The sequence below is a fragment of the Pituophis catenifer genome, unplaced genomic scaffold (genome assembly GCF_029215685.1).
Source record: "Pituophis catenifer annectens isolate HBS135680 unplaced genomic scaffold, rPitCat1.0.hap2 SCAF_1, whole genome shotgun sequence".
Classification (NCBI taxonomy): Eukaryota; Metazoa; Chordata; class Lepidosauria; order Squamata; family Colubridae; genus Pituophis; species Pituophis catenifer.
In genome coordinates, this window is record NW_027256881.1 from 294,727,803 (window position 1) to 294,748,140 (window position 20,338).

Genomic DNA, 20,338 nt, shown 5'->3' on the forward strand with positions numbered 1-20,338 from the left:
ACGTACAGCAGAGGTCTTCCAACTGGGCAGCTTTAAGATTTTGTGGACTTCAACTCCCAGAATTCTCCAGCCAGCTATGCTTATATTTAATAACCAGCTATGCTGGCTGGAGAATTCTGGGAGTTGAAGTCCACAAGTCTTAAAGCTGCCCAGTTGGAAAACCTCTGACGTACAGAGAGAAAATGGAAAGCGGGAGTGGGTGGGTGGGGGGGGGCTTAATTAAGATGGCTGCTGCCTGCCGGCTATTGAATCACCGCCTGCATACACCTCACGTGCGCTAATCGGCCAATTAGAGGAGAGTGCTTCGATTGGAGGAAATTTCCGGAAAAAGTAGCGCGCGTGGTTCCCTTATTACGGTAGCTGCGGCTTTTTCGTGGAGTTTTGACCCGGATTGTCTTCATCGCCCGGACTAAGTTGGCCCTGTTTTAACCTGCCTGTGTAAGACACTGTGATATATACTACACTTCGTAGCATGCGGTGCGTGTCGAGCGCTTTAGCTAGCAAGAACCGAACCCTTTGGTAATTTGGGTTGAATTTTTCTATTCTGGGAGGTCCTGATGTCTGCCATGGCAAGCAAGCTAACAAGGTAGATTATTTATTTATTTAAGAAGGGACATTGTAGGGAGAGAGCCAAGTTTATTCTGTGCTAGCCGGAAATCCGATCTATCTAGCATCCTTTAACATTAATATGATTATAATGCATAAGCTTTAGCGAGCTCCAGCTAATTGAGTCAGAAGCGTTGGAGTGAATTCAAATCTATAGGGTTTAGGGGAGGGGAGAAAGGAAAGGGAGATCAGGCTATTAAAACTCATGTGAACAGGCTATTAAAATGTATTTTATTACGCATTTATATACATTATATAAATAGTTGTTATACAGCATTGCCCATTTTATACTGGCCCACAGGGTGGATAATCCCTATTCATTCTGATTAATTTTACTTATTTTACTCTCAGTTATCCATGACTCCGTTACCCTAAATTAGTTAAATTCTGCAGTGTCATATGTATGTGTATGTGTATGTATATATATATGATTTATTTTAAACTATTGAGTTAATAAATAAGTGTCTTTATTGTAGTTAAAAGACAATACATAATAATACTGGTCTCTGACTACAATAAAGATACTCTAATGCTAAATTTAAAAGAAAAAAGGTGGTTGGAACAGACAATACAACTTCCTGGATTGTTTCTTGTCAACCTTTGCTGGGAGGCCTTACGTTGTTGAGTATATCTGTTCAAGTGATAGATTCTAAAAGCAAAATCAGATTCTTGATCCATAGCAGCCCTGCAGGTCTCAATTTTAGGGCTAGTTACAGAGTTAGTTTGCCTCTGGAAGATGATAAGTACTGAAAACTGAGTCTGCAGTAAGTGAGATATCACCATTCTTACTGAGTGCAATTTATAGTTTATCTTTGTCATTTTAAGAAAATATCTGTTTTCATGCAGCCTGACCTGAATGAAAATCTCATATCATTGTGCTTGACTTTCTTGTGTGTAGGTACCACTAATGAAGGAACTTCAGAAATATGCTTCTGTCAAGCATTTTAACAAATGAAGGAAAAGAAGTTCTCATTTCGAATTGGCCTTTTAGTTGATTTTTTTCTGAGGATGATAAACACTGATTTGGTTTAATAAGATAAATTTATTAGTGACATCAATCATTTATTATTCCAGCTTTTTGGACAATCTGTCAATTTTCTCATTTTTCATATATTTATTACAATCTGGTTCTTTTTTCTTTTTTTAAAATTCAGTTTTAATTATTCAGTATTATGGGTTTTTTCCTCCCAAAAACAAATTGGGTTTTGCAGACATTTGTGTCAACAAAGCAAAACTTCCCAGCTGTATGTAGATGTTTTACTTCTACTACATCATGTAGATGGGCAGAGTCGACAGATCCTAAAGCCTTTCATCAAGAAATTAAAATAAAAGATGATATTATGACGAAGAAAACTGGTAAAAAGAGATTTGCCCCAAAGCCTTTCAGTGCATTTGTGGCTGGATCATCCAAGATGAGGGCAATGTACAATACAAATAATGCTGTTGCAAATGATTCTTCTAGTCCTTTAAACATAGTCTCTACTCCGGACACACCTTTGAGTGCCAAGGAATGGGAGAAGTTAAAAGAAGAATATCAACACTTTAAAAAATTTGAAGATGTTATGTTTGACAGCATGGTACATAATCATAGCCCAGTAGATGTGGCTAAATCCTTGCTGGTTGCAGTGGCTAAACGTGATGGAGACATTGAATATAGTTATTTGGTGAAATACTTGACTCTATGTGTTTTTCATAAGGACATAGGAGAGATTTATGACATCTATAATATTATGAAAGCCAAATATAAATCTTTAGAAGCATCAGCTTATTCTTTGCTCATCAAAGGTTTGAGTGTTTCCTCACACTGGAAAGAGACCTTGGTACTACTGGAAAAGGTTAAAAAAGTCTCATTCCATTCAAGACAAAATTATGGAGACTGCATTGAGGGTGCCCTACTCAACCAAGAAAGAAACCTTGCATTTGAATTGTTTCATGAGATGGTAGCTGAAAATCTGATTCCTGCTTCGGCAACAATAAAGCTTTTCTTCGACTTTTGCCAGCCTGTGAAGGATGACCATTTGAAAAACAAATGTATTGATATCCTGTACTACTTAAGAGAGAATCAAATTTATCCTGACGAATCTCTCATGCTGAGCGTAAAGCAGTGGTTTGAAAGGTAAATAAAGCTTATCCAGTAATAGTTGTTCTTCATATTTTAGATGAAAGTTACTTAAAACAATTCTCACTTTAAACACTGAGTAGTAAATAATCTGCTTATGTTGTGAAGTTGATGAGAAATATATGTAATTATCAAATCTATGGGAAGTTTGCACACATTGCTATAAGCCATCTGTGTTATATTCAAGATTGGTTTAATGCAGAGATCAGCAACCTGTGGCTCTGGAGCCACAGATGGCTCTCATCCCTCTGCTGCGGCTCCCTGTCACTCAAAATATGCGTCACAACAGCCAATGTGTGACACCCGCCGGCACACTGTTTATTGAGCTTTTCAACCCCCGTAGGCAAACCATGGATAAATCCAAGAAAAGAAAAGTTTCAGAAGAAAACAGAATGTTTAATTCAACTACATATGCTAGTTTTGTGACCACTCATGAAACAGTCAGGCACAGGAAGGGTTTTGTGCTCCTGGTGTTTTCTTTTCTGTGGGAAACAGGTCCAAATGGCTCTTTGAGTGTTTAAGGTTGCAGATCCCTGGTTTAATGAGTAATACCTAATTCATATGAACAATAAATAATTGTTATTTACAAACTTCAGCTATTGTGTACATATAAGTAAAAAACTCAAAGCCAGATGATGAGCTACACCAGGCCTGTCAAACTGGTGACCTGCAGGCTAGATGCGTCACACGCAGGCTACACCCACCCCAGCAAAGGCAAAAAACATTGCAATATGTCACAATACGTCACGTGACGCGATCGAGTTTGCCGCCTGTGCTCTACTACATCATATGTAAACTCAGCTTCCTATGAATATACTGTTACTTTGCTTTGAGGTTTATTATCTCTTAAGCCAATAGTTGGGTCAGACTGAGTTTCAATTGCTTAGCCATGGTATATTCGTTAAGCAACAATTTTCTTGTTTGTTCAGCTTACTCAGTCATAAATCATTTTATAAATCATTGTTTAAAAACTGCACTTAGCTACAAGTAGGAAAAGCGTATTATGGCTTATATGGTAGATGGCTTATAGCATAGTGTGATATGTGAACTTAGTCAATGGGATAATCAAACAGTCTTAAAAACTACCGTTGAATTTCCATATTAAAAATGACATTGATAACCTGCTATTTTTAAAGAAACTGTTAATGCATTTACAAAAAAATGGAATACTTAAGAATAAGTTGTAATGCTGCTATAGTTTCTTTAAAAGTAGTATATGTTCAGTGATGATTACTGAAACGAAAATGCTGCAATATTTTATAACATATAATTTTAATTAAATAGTTATTGCTAAGCTCTGTCAAAGCAGACAAAAACTTCCTGTGATTCCTCATAGATTCAATACAATTTGGACACTATTGTAATTCAAGAAATAACAGTCCTTGAGCAATGAAAGCTAATTCTAAACCTCTATTTTCTTTGGATTCAGATCAACTGATTTTCCTACATTAGCTTATAAGAATTGCTTGTTTATGTTCTCTGTGTCCCTGCTTGTGAATTGTTACTTCTTAACAAAACCCTGACATATAGATTGGAAGTAATATACTCTAAATAATGAATGGGATTTATGTGTAAGTAAAATTGCAGTTACACTTTAATTCTATAGATGACTGCTTAGATGTAGCTTGCTATATTTTAGGAAAAAGCTTGTGTGTCAGTATAAATCCAGTTCATTATTGATGCTTTCATTTGAATCTAATAGCAGGAAATGCTTCTTTTGGATGTGTTTCAATTATTTTAATTGGATTCTAATTTTTATGCATTTTAATAGTATTCCAGGAGAGAACTGGAAAGGAAATTTAACAAGCATGAATAATAAGTAAGTATATTTCTTTAAAGTTCTGTCTCATGTTTAGCTTCAATTACTTCTTCAAATGGAACAGAAAAAAAGATTTTCATCTTTCACTCGAGGGTTATATAATTTCAGGCTTTTTTCTAATAATTTTGCAAAAGTTATATTAAAATTCATAGAAAATCTAATATCTGACTTAAAAGTGCAGTGCAATGCCTGAATGTCTTCTTTATTTATTCATATCTTACATTTCTTGTAGAAGCTTAAAGAAGCTTACATAAAACTGTTGCAGGAAGAAATCTGTGAGAATTTTTGGGGTGAGAGATAGTAAGGAGTTTCTGTGGCTGAGGATATACTTGAACATATAGTTTCCAAATATTAGAAAATCTGTAAAGATTTATGTAGTTAAATGATTGGTAGAATTGAGAATTTTTCTCCATTCTCTGACCATAAAAATAAGATTGTTCCAGTAGAAGTCTCAATCATCCAGGTCATAGTTGTCCCAAAGGTGCTTTTCAACAGTAAAGTCAGAACTAAAGAAGCTTCTTGGATAAGAAGCGAAACATTTTCAAGGAAAAAAAACCAAGAAAGTCCCTTTGCCTTTTGGAAAAGCACCCTTGGGTTCCAATGGAAGAGAATATGCTGCATGTAACTCAGGATTGAACTGTGGAGTTCTTGGTGTTCTCTGCTTGGTGTTAGTTGCAGGTGTTTCATTACCCACTAGGTACAAAATAAATGTAGTGAGTGTGGGATTTGCTCCCTGTTTATATACTGTACAGTAGCTTACCCTGCCAGTTTGGTGAGGATGTGATTTTCTCTTCGTTTAATTCCTTGATTATTGTTTTCTGCTTGTTTGCTTGGTTTTAATCCCTGCTTATTTGGGTGTTTGCTGCTGGAGGTGATGTGTTCTGGTCTTTTTGTTTCCTTCTTAGGCTTCTTTATTGTTTCTTTTGAATGGTGCCATTTATGAATAATGATTAAATAATTTAATACCCCTTGAATACATCTGAGCTTTGTGTCGGCTCTTTAAATAATTGTTCTCTTTTAATTTGTCACAACCAAGAACAGATTAAAATATTTATGTTTGTTTTAGTGTTCTGACCAAAATGTAAAGTATAGTTAAACTTAATTATGATAAATTGAAAAAAGCCAGATCATGGATTTTTGAGTGGCAGATTTCAATAAATCCTAATTAATATTAAATATAGTTCAATGCAGTTTGTCCTATTGCTGCTTAGGATTCATGTCTTCTTGTGACTATGCTGGAAAAAAAGGAAGAAAAGAATACACAAACTTTTGATTCATTTAGGTTTATGTTGAAATGACCCAGTTGAAGCTTTTTCACATAACTGCTAGTTTACTTAATATTTAATGAATATTTAAATATTTTCAATCAAAATATTCAATCAAGCCTTGTAAATAAGTGATCAAAATATTATTAGATACTTGTTTTGCCAACCTGCCAATAGCATAGTTAACTTCATTTCTGTGCTGTCTGCAGAAGAATTGCTTCAGAAACTAGCATGCTATAAGAAAGCTAACAAAAAATGGTTACTAATTCAATAGATTGATTTAGTTGAGCTTACATAGGTACATTTTTTGGACATTTTGTACTACTAGCCTAAAGGTAAATGTAATGAGGCTTAAATTGTATAATAAGGCAAAACATATTTAAGATGCTAATATTTTATAAGTAGATAATAAAATCATTAGATGATTTCATTGTTACAGTAGCAGGCAGTGTCCATCTTGTGGTCACCTTTTGGAAGATATTAATCTGAGTGAAGAAGAATTCATCAATGTCAAGGACAAAATAAAAAAGGATGTGATTGAAGGCACTGATATATTTCGAAATACATCTCCCCAGGTGAGTCTCAATTAAACAAAGGTTTTTTATTTTGATTATATTTTTCTGTAACACAATAATATTGCACTATGTGGCACAGGGCCTGGTTGCTATAACATTTGCCTGGCCAATTGATCCTGCAGGTTTGGTACGTTCTGGGTTCCTTGGGTGTCTATTGAGATCTTGGAAGTGTACCTTTTCTATAGCAACACCTGCCTTCTGAATGTGATTCCTCCTGAGATCCAACCTCCGCTATTGTTTAGAAGAGCCGTGAAGACTTGGCTAATCACCCAGGTCTTTAAGTAAGAAAGAATGAGATCCTGTGCATCAGGGTGGATTTGATTTAAATCAAGTTGATTTAAATCATGATTTAAATCACTAGTAAAATTTCTTGATTTAAATCAACTCGAGTTAAATCATAATTTTTAAAGAGCATCTGTCATTTCTGTCCTGCAGAGGCTCCTCTGACCTGCTGTTGACTCACTGACAGTCCCAATATTGCAGAATATACAACCTCATGATACATAACTTAGCTCTATTTCATGCTAAATAACTTAAATTATTAATGTATCTTAAATAGAAGACTATTTTTAGATAGATTTTTACTCCAAAAGCATTTTATTAAAATAAATTTGATAAAAATCAAAAAAATCCAATTTAAATTTTAAAAATCTGATTTTTTTTTTGAAAAAAATCATCGATTTTTATCCACCTGCTGTGCATCATCGCACATGCCATCTCTTACCTTTATCTGTTACGTTGTATTGATTTTATTTTAATTTCTTTGGTTGTTGTAAGCTGCCCAGGGTTGTTGAGAGTTGAGCAGTATGTAAGTTAAATAAATTATTGCTGATGCTGCTCGTATTAGTGACATGACATTTTAAAATTCTTTTAAGTAGTTATAATTTAAGTCATGTAACTGACTTACTTACAGATATGACACATGCAAAGTGGCTTTATAATTGTATATACTTACAGAGACATCCAAAAATGTTTTGTGAAGCAGTGGCGCAAGTCCAGAGAAGGACAAGGTTGCTTTAATTATTCAAAAAGACATACTTACGTGCTGAAAAGCATTTTGAAAGGATATACACAGTCTAATATTGCATGTATAGTAGGAGAGAAAAATGGCCACTAGATGGTGATATTGGATATTGGATCTGACGTTTGTTTTGGTTTTGTTGTATCTTGGATGTTAATAACAAGACCATTGTCTGAAAGCTATCTTCCCATATTTTGCTCCCAAATAAATATTTTGATTTTATTTAACTATTAGGTAGGAACATCTTACAAAGGAATTAATAAGGTATGTAGTTTGAAGATGTTCAGGGTAGTCATCAATTTAAAATCACAATAAATACCAAAAAATTTGCCACTAAATAGTGTGGGTTATTAAGTATGGCATCAGAGTTTTTACAACTTTTTTTCATGCGGTTATTAAGCAAATTGCTGTGGTTGTTAAGTGAGACATGTGACTGGGACTTGCAATGTTCGTTGCTGTCTTCCCCCATTGACTTTACTTATTGAAAGCTAGCTGGAAAGATCACAAATGGAAGTCACGTGACTGTAGAACACTATGTCAAAAATATGCAGTGGTTGACAGGTGACCAAATCATGATTACATTACCACAGGGATGCTGTGAGGATTGTAAGTGTAAGGACCAGCGGTCACTTTTTTCCATGCCATCGTAACTTCAAATGCTCATTAAATGAGCATTTCTAAGTCAGGAACTACCTGTGCTGAATTTTTAAAAGAAGGGTTGCTTTATTTATATATACAATAATAAGGCTGTGAGAAGCATCCAAAAATCGATCTTAAAGGAACTCGGTGGACTCTTTGCAGAGTTTGTATGGCTGTGTCAGAAGCTGCCCCTGTGTCAGAAGCTCCCACTGTTGGGTGTCCCAGTAGAAGGGTTGCCTATACGTACACTGTAAAATGGGAAAGACAAAGAAAGGCATTTCTAGATGAAAATCTTTACAGATTGCTTACTGAATGGGAAAATCTGTAGTTCTCGAAGAGCTGGCATCAAAGCTTTTTTAATAGGAGATGTAATTGACATGAATTTTACTGGTGCAAGGTGGTGCAGAGGTGCTATTCAGCAGTTTCTGACAGGTTCTGGAGAACCGGTAGTGGAAATTTTGAGTAGTTCGGAGAACCGGCAAATACCACCTCTGGCTGGCCCCAGAGTGGGGTGGGAATGGAGATTTTGCAATATCTTTCCCCTGGAGTGGGGTGGGAATGGGGATTTTGCAGTATCCTTCCCCGGCCACGCCCACCAAACCACGCCCACAGAACCGGTAGTAAAAAAAATTGAATTCCACCACTGGTGTGGTGATTGCAAGCTTGTCTTTAAAGCAGACTTAGAGAACTTTATGGGGAGGATAGGTCTTTTCTTTTCATTCTTAGTGATTGCTAAGTTTCCATGTTTAAAAGCGTTTTTCATGTTTTGAGGCAGTAGTCAGCTATGAGGATGGTCTGTCAACTTTCAGATTCTGGCCATAGCTGGAATTCATCTGCTGGATCATGTGAGTGGTTGGTTTGACTCAGCAAAGTTGTTTTTCAGCCAGTCATGATATTAAATGCTAATGGTTTGCTAAGTCAGTTAACCAGCAACTTTCAGGAATTGCTCAGGGTTGGAAATGTTTGGGTATTTTACACACAGCTGGGTTTTTTTCTGGAAGGAATTTATTATGGGAACAGCTGAAACCATTGGTTTGATAATAGAATTTTTTATTTGGATATGTGTTGGGTATTTAGGGAGATTCCATTTATGGCTCATTGTTTTTTCAATCAGTTAAGGATTGAATCAGATGTGCGTTATATGGTTAATACATCATTTCAGTTAATGCTTTCCTTGATTTTTTTCGTACAAAAACATTTTAGTGTTTATTTGTTACTGACTCATCTAAAGTTTTACATAGTTACATACACTCAGATTGGACAATTCGTTAGTGATAATTTTAGAAGTCACAAAGTTCATGTTGCCAAGTCAATTTTTTATTAAGTAGAAAATAATATTTCTTTGTTACTTTCAAATACTAAAAGCTAGAGTACGGAATCTTTTTTATAGTTTGACATTACTGATTATTATGCTTATTAAAAATGTAAAGAACGTCAAATTTGCAGAAATTTGTATGAGCCATTCATTGATAGCCCTTTAAATACATTTACTGGTTACATTAACACATAGCCTCTAAGAATGGAGCTTTCTGCTGATCGTTGACGATACTTTATGTTTCAAAATAACCAATGATATAAAAATGTTACTGATACTATTAAATTCAAAGACATTTCATCATTTTATGATTGAATATAACAAGACAACAGAACAGAAAACCCAGCAGAGTGGGGAAAATTTTAGCGACAAGGGTTAACAATATGTTTATGTTATCAAGAAGTGCAGCAGGCAGGGCACTATACTAAAAGTTGCATATAAATGAAATTAGGATTTTTTTATTCTCCTAGGTTTGTGGGGTAGTTCTTTGTTTTTAATTCTGTCAAGCCTATTTTAGATTTTTTTTTTTTGTTCAGAATTTTGTCTTTCGTCCCTCAGAATTGTTATCAGTTTCTAGCAGTTGTAGTTAGAAACACTTTAGGAGCCACAAACATTGATTCAAATTGACATAAAGCTTTGAGGCTTGGGGTTGCCCACTTCATTTAACTGCCCCTTTTGTAGCTGTCTAGGGTAAACAGGCCAAAGGCTTTAATGTGCTAATCTATTTTTATAGAGGTACTAAAAGATTATACCACAGCATTAAAAGGACTTCCTATTTTTTAAGCTAAAGAAAAATGTTATTTTTCTATCCCAGTATAAATAACTTTTGACCATTTGTAGGTTTTGTTTACTTTATAATTATGTAGATGTCACTATGGATGTGAGTCTCTATTTTTTGCTACCTGTTAGAGTAATCTGCATTTCTGGTCAGGTGGTGATATACACGTGCCATTTCCTATGAAGTCACAATGACTCATTAAAAAAAACACCTGTCATTCCCTACCTTAATCAGCCATTCTTTATGGTTATGTTGGAAATTAGAGTGCAATTTAGTATAAATGAATTACTGGTGATACTCTCTGTTTTGGTAAAGATTATGATATAAATGTTATTAAGATCAGTTTAATATAGAAATTAAATTTATGGCTAATTGATTTGTGAGGTGGAAATATCACAAACAAAAAAAGCAAAACTTCTGTTTTGAGAGAACACTACTCATACAGGTAGTTCCTGACTTATGATCACAATTGGGATGGGATAATGTTCAGTGTTTTGAAGTTCTGATGTTTGCCCCCTTCCACACCCACATACACACATTTCGTTGCACTTTAGGGTACTCAGCAACTGCCTCTCATTCACAGTGATCAAATGACCACAGTTTATTATATTTTTGCCCGAAACTGGCGTTTACTTCCAAATTCTGGCAAAACCCACCCTATAGCAAATAATGAGTTTGCTTAACAACCACAGGGTTAACAATCCACATTTTTGGATTAAGGATGAGGTATTTGGCCTAGTGATCATGTAGAAATCTTGTAACATCTGGATGATAGGTGGAAGCAGTGGTCCTGAATTTGCCTCCCTGTGGTATCATGGCCGGGTCTGCTGCTTTATAGAGTTCCTGGCAATACAGAAAAAATGTAAAAAGTCATTTCTAATGCAAGAAACATTTCCTACTGTAAGAAGAAATATCCTTCTGGGTTCAGCTCCAAGTGGGGGAAAAGACACTGGAAACATGGAGACTGCTTGGAAAGATGGTTTAATGGTGGACAGGATCACATGGTTTGAGTTCCTGAACAGAAAAAGGGCGAGACACAGCGAGTCCCCGGGTTTTATGCCCTCTCTGGCTTTGAACTTCCTGGGGCCCAGAAAGAGTATCCCGATTGGTTATCAGACTCCCAGGGGTGGGGGTCTTAGCTAGCCTTGCTGGCTGATGTAATCTTCCCAGGTGCCATGTGGTGAGTTTCTGTTGCTAGATGGGTCCTATTGTGTTGCAGATGATGGTCCTTTGACAAAGGATTGGGTTTCTGTCTCTGGCCCACTGACAAAAGAGGGGGGGAGGCAGGAAGGTGGGAGCTGCTTTGTCTTTAAAACATGTTTCTCCATTTCTCATCTAGGGAAACATAATATTCTGCCTTTTTAATATTTCCTAAAATATTTCATTCTTCTTGGAAAGGGGTGGGTGCAATAATGTTAGCATTGTTGTAGTGCTAACACTACAATAATAAATCTGCTTGTTACAGATTTCAGTCCAGCAGAGAATTAGCACAAGTTGAATTCTGTTTTGTCTGGTCAGACTGGTTCTTGACTTATCCAGCCAAAAGTGCAGAGGAAAGTGTAGAGTGAATCATTGATTTTATTTATAAATTAATTACATATTTTTTTGGGAGGAAAGGGGTGTCCTGGCCACTGGAAAATTTGAAAAGTGATTAATTTTTCACTATCAGGTTTTAAATATTACCAAGAATTATGCTAGTGCTCAGAAGAAGAAAGATGCTTCCTCCCACGAGGGTCTTGACCAGTGCCTAAAATGGCAGCTGAACCTGCCTAAAGAATTCAGTAATCAGTATATTGCTACAGTACTGAAAAACTTCTGGTTTTTAAAGGCATTGTAATTTAGATTTTTGAACTGTGTGTAGAACAAATGCATAAACATTCAATATTGACTAAAGAATAACTTGTATGTATGCATGCATTTATGTATACATGTATGTATGATGTATGCCATGGATGCCTGGTATACTAATGTCATATTGTAAAGAAGAGCCTACATATGAACAATTAGATTATAATGCAATTATAATATATTGAATTAAAAAGTTCCTATACAAGATAGGTTCATGATAATGGAACAAATATTATGTGTCAACTGTGTTTGAGCTCCTTTGTAATCTTCTGATTATGTGTTTATGTTTGGTTGTATTAGATACAACATCCCACACTTTGACTTGCCCCTTCCATTTCCATCTGGAAAAAAGCCAAGTTAGGGAGTTTGTGGAACTACTGGGAATGAATGGATGCAATTATTACATCCTCTATTATTATTTGAATTTGAAAAGGGTGCATGCTTTCCACCAATACTTAGATTGAGGGGACTTTCCCAGAGAGATATAAGTATTTAACAAATGCAACCCTCTGGAAATAAACCTAAGAGCTGATAGCCAATCAAGAGTCCCTGTGACATAGGTCATTCAAAAATGCTTATAATCCTTCTTGTAGAGTCAGAAAACGTGGTAAAAGAATCATCACCTTAATCTTCAACTTTTGTCTTCAGTAGTCATTAGAACAGTTAAGTAACTTTAGTCCTGCTTAAGCTTTCCATTTATTGCTCATGAGGACACACCTATAGTTTCATTGTTCTGATTCATCCTGAATGCAGCCCTTAGAATTCTTCAGTTCTTTCCAGCATTGTTTGAAATCCTATACCTGCCAGTGGGTGTAGGCATTACTCAGCTCTGTCTTTGTTGCTTATAGCTACTTGTTTGCTGCCTTACCTCAACTCTCTAGACTTCAATCTGGTACATGAATTAACTGGAGTTTACTTGTTTTTCCCCCAGATAATTTTTATGATTCTTATCTTGTTCTATGTTCTAATCTATTTATATTCTACTCTGGCACATGACCATATGCACATGGTCCATCTCCTCCATTACAGTTTCTTAATGTAAAGTATTATAGTAATATTTTCTTGTTATTTAATGGATGAAAATCTGAGCTAATTAATCTCCATTTAACTAAATTAAACAGTTGCACATCAATAGGTGTCATGTATAAACTTTCCTTTGGCATAAAGATAGCTTGTACCATCTGCTTCTAGTACATATAGAGACTTTTATTACACATTTTCCTCTGACCTCTGTTGAGTTCTGTTGATAAATAGTTTGAAGCTTGGGCCCTGAGACCTCATTGCTGACCTTGCGGTATATTTAGTGTCATCTTGCTACTATTGATGTAGGTTCAAAATTCTATTGTGTATCGGAAACCATTGAATTTACTGCTCTATTCACTCATTTCAATTACTGTTTTCCCATCACGCTAAGGAAATTGCTTTTAATAATAATTAATTATCACTTTGCAGGGATTTATTGGTGACAGAAGTGTAGTGACAATTCAGCAAATCATTAATTTGCTTCTTATTTCCCTTCTTTCTCTCCCCTCACCATTTGATTGTTAAAATCAAACACTATTTTAATGGAAAGTAATTACAACCTAAGTAATTTGAATTTTTCCTAGGAAAAAAACCCTGCTTCTGAAAGGTAGGTCAAGTCTCTACCCCTCCACCTTCTTTTTCACTTGCATGTACTATCTTAGTGCAAATGAACTTTTAATGTATTAATGTTAACTCATCAACTCTTAAATCTGTTCGAAATTTTAAAAAAATACTAAAATTAATGTATGGTCATGGTGTCTGTAAGTGTACCTGTAGGTCTGAAGGCAACTTGATTTTGAATAGCAGTTATTTGGGGAACAAACATCAGCAAAAGTCCATTATTATAAGCTACCTGGGATATCTAGTTGGTTACTATGGAAAATGGGATATTAAATTGGATTGTAAATAAAGGGATTGTGATGAGCTTCAATAGGTTGCTTTCAATATAATGAATTTGCTTCGATGAAAACAAGTGGTGCATATTGGCACAAAAAAAATCTGAGTTGTCCATTAATGGGAACTAAGCTGGCAGAGACTGATCAGAAAAGTGGTCTGGAAGTCACGCTAGACAGCCCAACAAAAATGTCAACTCAGTGTGCAGCTGCTGTAATAATAATAATAATAATAATAATAATAATAATAATAATAATAATAATAATAATTTAAAATTTAAAATTTAATAATAATTTAATAATGGCCAATACTTGAAAAGTATTGAAGGCAAAGCTGACCAGAAACAAACTTGGAACTGGTTAAGATCAGGAGTACTGAAAAAAGAAACAGAAAGCTTTATTTTGGCAGCTCAAGAACAAGCCCTAGCCACAAGCTGCATGAAGGCAAAAATTCAACATGTTACCACCAACAGCAAATGCCGCCTCTGCAATGAGAAAGATGAGACAGTCGACCACCTGATCAGTGGGTGCAGTAAAATTTCACAAACTGACTACCTACAACGCCATGACCGGGTTGCTAAGATCATTCACTGGAAATTGTGCCAGAAGTTTGGATTTGAGTACAGCAAAAACCACTGGGAACATCAGGTTGAGAAAGTTTTAGAATGAGAAACTCAAGATATTGTGGGACTTTAGGATTCAGACTGACAGGCACTTGGTCCACAACACACCTGACATAACAATAGTTGAAAAGAAAAAAGTATGGTTCATTGACATTGCAATACCTGGTGATGCACGGATTGAAGATAAGCAGCAAGAAAAAATCACAAAGTACCGGGATTTGCAAATTGAAGTTGAGCGACTGTGGAAAAAGAAATCGTGTGTTGTCCCGATTGTAATTGGAGCCCTTGGAGCAATACCCAAAGGGCTACCCCGCTATTTAGAAATTCTAAATTTGCCGGACTTGAACATTTTGACTCTACAAAAAACCACCTTACTCGGAACAGCTTACATCCTCCGACGATACCTTAACAGTTCCTAGGTCCTTGGTTAGGACTCGAGCTGCTGAGCTATTAACCAGCCTCAAAGGCTGTGAATCTCACTAAAGATTAACCAATAATAATTTTATTTCTATACCGCCCTTCTCCCGAAGGACTCAGGGCGGTGTACAGCCTATTTAAAAACACAAGACAAACATCAATTTAAAATTTAAAATTATTAAATAAATTTGGCTCCATTTAAAACCCCAGAAATTTAAAATACCCCAATTTAAAATTATCATGTCGATAGCCCGGTCTGGCGGAACAACAGGTAAAGAAGAAAAATGTGATGTTTGGAATCATTAAGTGAATAGAAAGAAAGAACTGCAAATATAACAATGTCTTTATACAAATCTGTGATGAGACCATGTTTAAAGCATTGTGTTTAATTCTCATCATACCTTAATAAAATATTATATAATTTTAAAAAATGCAGAAAAGTGATTGATTGTTGACTGGTGCAGCTCCCTTGTGGGGAAAGCTACATTATTTTATGCTTTTCAGTTTAGAACAGGGGTGTCAAACTCAAGACCCGGGGGCCGGATCTGGCCCACGGGGTGCTTAGATTTTCCCTCTATTGAATTTTGGGTTATTTCTACTATCCAAGTGTTAATTTTTGTCCAAAATTTTTGTGCCATCGTGCAGGTCCACCATTGATGATAGTATGTTCCATAGACAGTCTTACATCTTACATTTCCAACATTTCGGGGAATTGCTGGGGAACATTTTCGCAATTCTGGCAGGTGGAAAGTGCCATCTATGAAACATTTTCATAAATAACATGGTTGTTAAGTGAATCTGGCTTTCCCATTGACTTTGCCTGTCAGAAGGTTGCAAAAGGTGATGACAAACATCTGAATTTTGGTCACATGACCTGTTGCTGCTGCAACGGTAGTGTGAAAAACGGTCGTAAGTCACTTTTTCAGTTGTAACTTTGAATGGTCACTAAATGAACTGTTGTAAGTCAAGGACTACCTGTACTTTAAAATATTTGGACTTCCAGGATTCCCGCCAGCCAGCAAGTCCACTCATACTGGCTGGAGAATTCTGAATGTCCACACATCCTAAAGTTCCCAAGGTTGAAAGACAGTATGCTAGGCTCCGAATTTTTCTTCCATAATCATGGCCTGTAATTTTTCCTGCCTGTAAGGTGTGTGAAGTTTCTTTCACCTTTTCTCCTGTGCGTTTGTTTGAACAATCGATTTTTCCTTCTGTACTGCAGTGGTTTTTAAATTGTTGGACCCAATTACCCCTTTTCTCAAGTCTTAATGTCATTACCCCCACAAAAACCCCCAGACTCAAGTTGTTTTACACAAACCTCTGGGCAGTAGCAAAACCAAATTGAACCTTTGACTAACAAACAAATACAAATTGCTCCATTACCTCCAGGATATGCTTAAATTAAGTACCATGACTATAGAACACGAGGCTATACCTTGCCTGCCCAGGCTGCCCACTTGAATATAACAGTAAAACCTGATTCCATAAATTTAATTAGATGTGAATCAATTGATGGCATGTTCTAACTAGCTTGTATATCAGTATCAACATATTTTTCTTTATTTAGAAAAAAAAATCAACATTACATATTATATTACTGATATTCTATCCTAAATATTTGTGACAAATATTTATTGCTTTTGTAAGGTTGTACATTTTATACAACTTGTATATGGAAAATATTTTGTGTGTCAATCACATTTCTAATTTAGGAATATTTATTTATTTAGTGGATTTATGTGCTGCCTATCTTGTCTGGAGGCTATTCTACATAATTCTAATACATGAGATTACTATAAGATATATTACATGTTATTTTTCTTTTAAAATCTGGTTTTAGGAATTAGAACGTTTTCAAAGATTTGTGAATGAACATCCCCCTTTTGATGTTGTGATCGATGGCCTCAATGTTGCCAGGACAACCCCTCTAAATCCTTCATCTAAAACTGTAAGTACTGTTTTGTTTTAAGAAATTGTATGTATTTTTGTTTTAAATGTCTACATCTATATTTCATTGCTTAAAGTAGAAATTAGGTAAAGCAAAGAGAAAAGAGAATCACCTTTAGGTGGATATATTTTTTCCAAACTAGGGAATGTTTTTTGTCCTCATAACCTGCTCGGGAACTTTTAATAATGGCTGGTGATACTTTATGCTCAGTTTTACATTATTATTTTTTTAGTTAGAAGGAGGTTTAAGGTGTTTAAACCCTTCATTCTCTCCAAAATGAGAGGATCACCTCAATCTTTTGGGAGGGATTCAGGATTTTTAGAGTTTTGAAAAAGGCTTAAATCAGCCATTTCATCTCACATGATTGTATTATTGATTAGATTATGAGGTTGCCCACCTTCAAAAAGATTCTGGGTAGCTTACAATATTTAAAATAATACATAATTTTAACAACAACATGACTGTCCAGACAAATCACATAAATAACATCCAGAAAAATTTGCCAGGCACTCCACAAGCATGTTCACCCCAGGCTTGGGAAAATATTTTTGGATGATTTAAAGAGTGGGAACTATATGTATCTCTTGGGGTTGTTGTTCCGAAGACAGTTGCTACAACAGAGACAACATGCTTCCTCATTCCTGCAAGATGGCAATATTTGGCTAAAGGTACCCAGAGCATATCCACTCAGCCTGATTGAGCCAGCCAGCCAGAAGCAATTATAGAAAAGCTGTCCCTCAACTAATCAGATGCTAAGCTATGAAAAAGTGTTTATGTGACTTGTGACTTACAAAGCAGTGATGACACAAGTGTAAATGAAGTGCACATTACTACCCCATGCATTTTGAACCACCTCTAGCTTCCAGATGTACAGCATATTGCAGTAGTCCAACCATGAGGTGATTAAGGCATGATTAACCATCTGAAGGAGTGCAACTGTTGCACATGGTAGATCTATGTACGTAAAATTGCTCTTTAACAGTGTCTGAATCCAGGAGGACCTCAAATTGCACACTGGTTTTAATTGAGGAATTGGTCAGCTCAGGGTTGATATGTACAATTAAGTATCCTCAGCATTTGGTTAATACTAGACCCTGAACTGACAGATTATTTCATCCAGCAGTTCCATATAGATGTTATACAGAAGGGGCAAGAATGTTGAGTCTGTGGCACATCACATGTGAGGGGTTGTGGGCATGACCTCTCTTCCTTGTCAATGTTGACTAAAAATGACCATTGAAGGAGATGAATCACTACAGCATGGCGCCCACTACTCCCAACCCTTGCATTTTAGAAGGATATGGATGGTAATTATAGAAGTTTATTGATGGTTGCTGAAAGGAGGAGCACAAAAATGAACACATTAGTCTCATCCTGGTTCTCCCAAAGGTTATCAGCAAGCATGACTAATAGTCTCTCAATACTAGTAGGTAGTGGTCAGGTAGTGACCCTGGCCTGAAATCCAACTGAAACAGGTCCAGATAATATACTTCCTCCAAGACTGTACAACTGCTCTCTGACTTTTTTCTCAATAATCATCCCTATAAAGGGAAAGTTAGAGACGAGACAATAACTGCCCAGAATGGAAGGGTTCAGTGATGGTCTCTTGAGAAAGCATCACACCACTGTCTGCTTCACTGGAGAGAAATCCCCTTCTCCTCAGAGTTGCTGTCACTATTACAAGGATCTAATCACAGGCTATCTTGACAATCCAGGAGATACCTGGATCTCACACAATTCAGAGGACTAGTTCCTCAAGATTCAGAGAATCAAGCTCATTTAGATAACATCAATAACACCAAGCAATTCATCTGAATCTACCCAATTAGAATCCAACTGATAGAATATCAGCAGTTTCGTCTACCATATAGCATGAATACTTATAGTGGCATTTTAGATGTTCCTTGGACCTGTCCCTCCCCAGCAAGTATGGGTCACCTTAAAGAGGGCTGCTGGTGGAAACAATAGGTGGGCATGGCCAGCTCAACGTCACTCGTGTTGGGGGCGCCTGTGGTGGCCTGAGCAAAAAAGGGCTCCCAAGCTCCGTTTTTGGCTGCGATGGCCTCCTGCAACCCTCTGCAGCAAAAACGGAGCCCGGGAGGGCCACCTGCTCCATTTTCACTGGCAGAGACACCACTGGCCGGCCCTTTGCTGCTTCCAGGGTGGCCCCACGGCCCAGATCTAAGCACCCCGTGGACCAGATCCTTCCCCGGGACCTTGAGTTTGACACCCCTGATCTATTATATACTTTTTTTTTTGTTCTAAATATTTGTATAGCCTGTTGTTCAACATCTTCAAAGCAGTTTGCAAGTAATACCTGCAATCATAATAAAATTATCATAAATAATGTTTTTAGAAAGAAAAATGTAACAATTTCAGAGATTTCTTCCCTTGAGACAGCTGGTAGTGATTTTTTATGGTACAGAAGAAAAAATCTGGCTAACTAGCTTTCTGGGTAGTATTACACTGGACTGTAAGGTAATGGCTTTTTTAGGGCTGGGAGGTTCAAGAGTTAAAGGAAGTTCTGAATTGGTCTTTGCTTGCTTTTCCCCCTTGCTGTTCAGATACACTTTTATAGTACTTGGTCCTGGCCTTGTTTAGGCTGGCAAGGTCAAATCTCTACAGTTTGAGTTCATGTCCATCTAATTTCTTGATGGTGATTTCAGTATTGGAGGATGTTTGTGATCCATTAATCTATTTATTGTGTGATTAGATGTACACTATATATTATATACACACACAAACAAACAAAAATGATAGATAGATGGATGGATGGATGGATGGATGGATGGATGGATGGATGGATACCCAATTTAGTCTAGAGCCCTGATATTCCTTGGAAGTCTTCCATAGCAATTTAGTCTAGAGCCCTGATATTCCTTGGAAGTCTTCCATAGCAATTTAGTCTAGAGCCCTGATATTCCTTGGAAGTCTTCCATAGCAATAGCACTTAGACCGCTTCACAGTGCTTTACAGCCTTCTATAAATGGTTTACAAGTCAGCATATTGCCCTGAACAATCTGGGTGCTCGTTGTCCCCAAAAAACAGCCCCCTCCACCCAGGTACTAATGAAGCTGATACTGTTTATTTCTGAGACTGGACAAGGTTTCAGCCAGATGTTGCCACCTTGTGAGACTTAAAGCATATTATTTAAAACCATCACCATGGCTGAGTTAAAGTGCTATCTTCCCCATCCTTGAATTGGCAGAAAGCATGAAATCTGTGTTTCTTGTTGCTGATTCCTCTCCTGCCTCTCCTGCATCTGTTTTGACTCACTGCTAATTGATGTTATCCTGATTTTGCAAACCAGCATTGATTAAAGTGATTGGTTGATTCCTCTGGCTTTGCTCTCCTTCTCCTGCTCATGACCAGCAGTTGGAAAAATATCCGGCAATCATGATGCTGCAGCAGGAATGGGGCAGGTCCAGCTGTAGGACTGCCTGTGTTTA

General features: G+C 36.5%; 1 protein-coding gene across 3 annotated transcripts in view; it reads left to right on the forward strand.

Moving 5' to 3' along the window:
- Nucleotides 1-318: 318 nt before the first annotated feature.
- PRORP (protein only RNase P catalytic subunit) overlaps nt 319-20,338 on the forward strand; it is a 40,486-nt gene continuing 20,466 nt past the window's right edge. The window contains exons 1-5 of one of the 3 annotated variants that reach the window (XM_070931380.1): nt 319-438; nt 1,505-2,722; nt 4,497-4,544; nt 6,249-6,384; nt 16,782-16,889. In XM_070931380.1, the coding sequence (XP_070787481.1) occupies nt 1,779-2,722; nt 4,497-4,544; nt 6,249-6,384; nt 16,782-16,889 (1,236 nt within the window). In that variant the 5' untranslated portion in view covers nt 319-438; nt 1,505-1,778. Of the gene's footprint in view, nt 439-541; nt 587-1,504; nt 2,723-4,496; nt 4,545-6,248; nt 6,385-16,781; nt 16,890-20,338 lie in introns of those variants that run through there. The other 2 variants (XM_070931379.1, XM_070931381.1) reach the window with 2 other exon arrangements.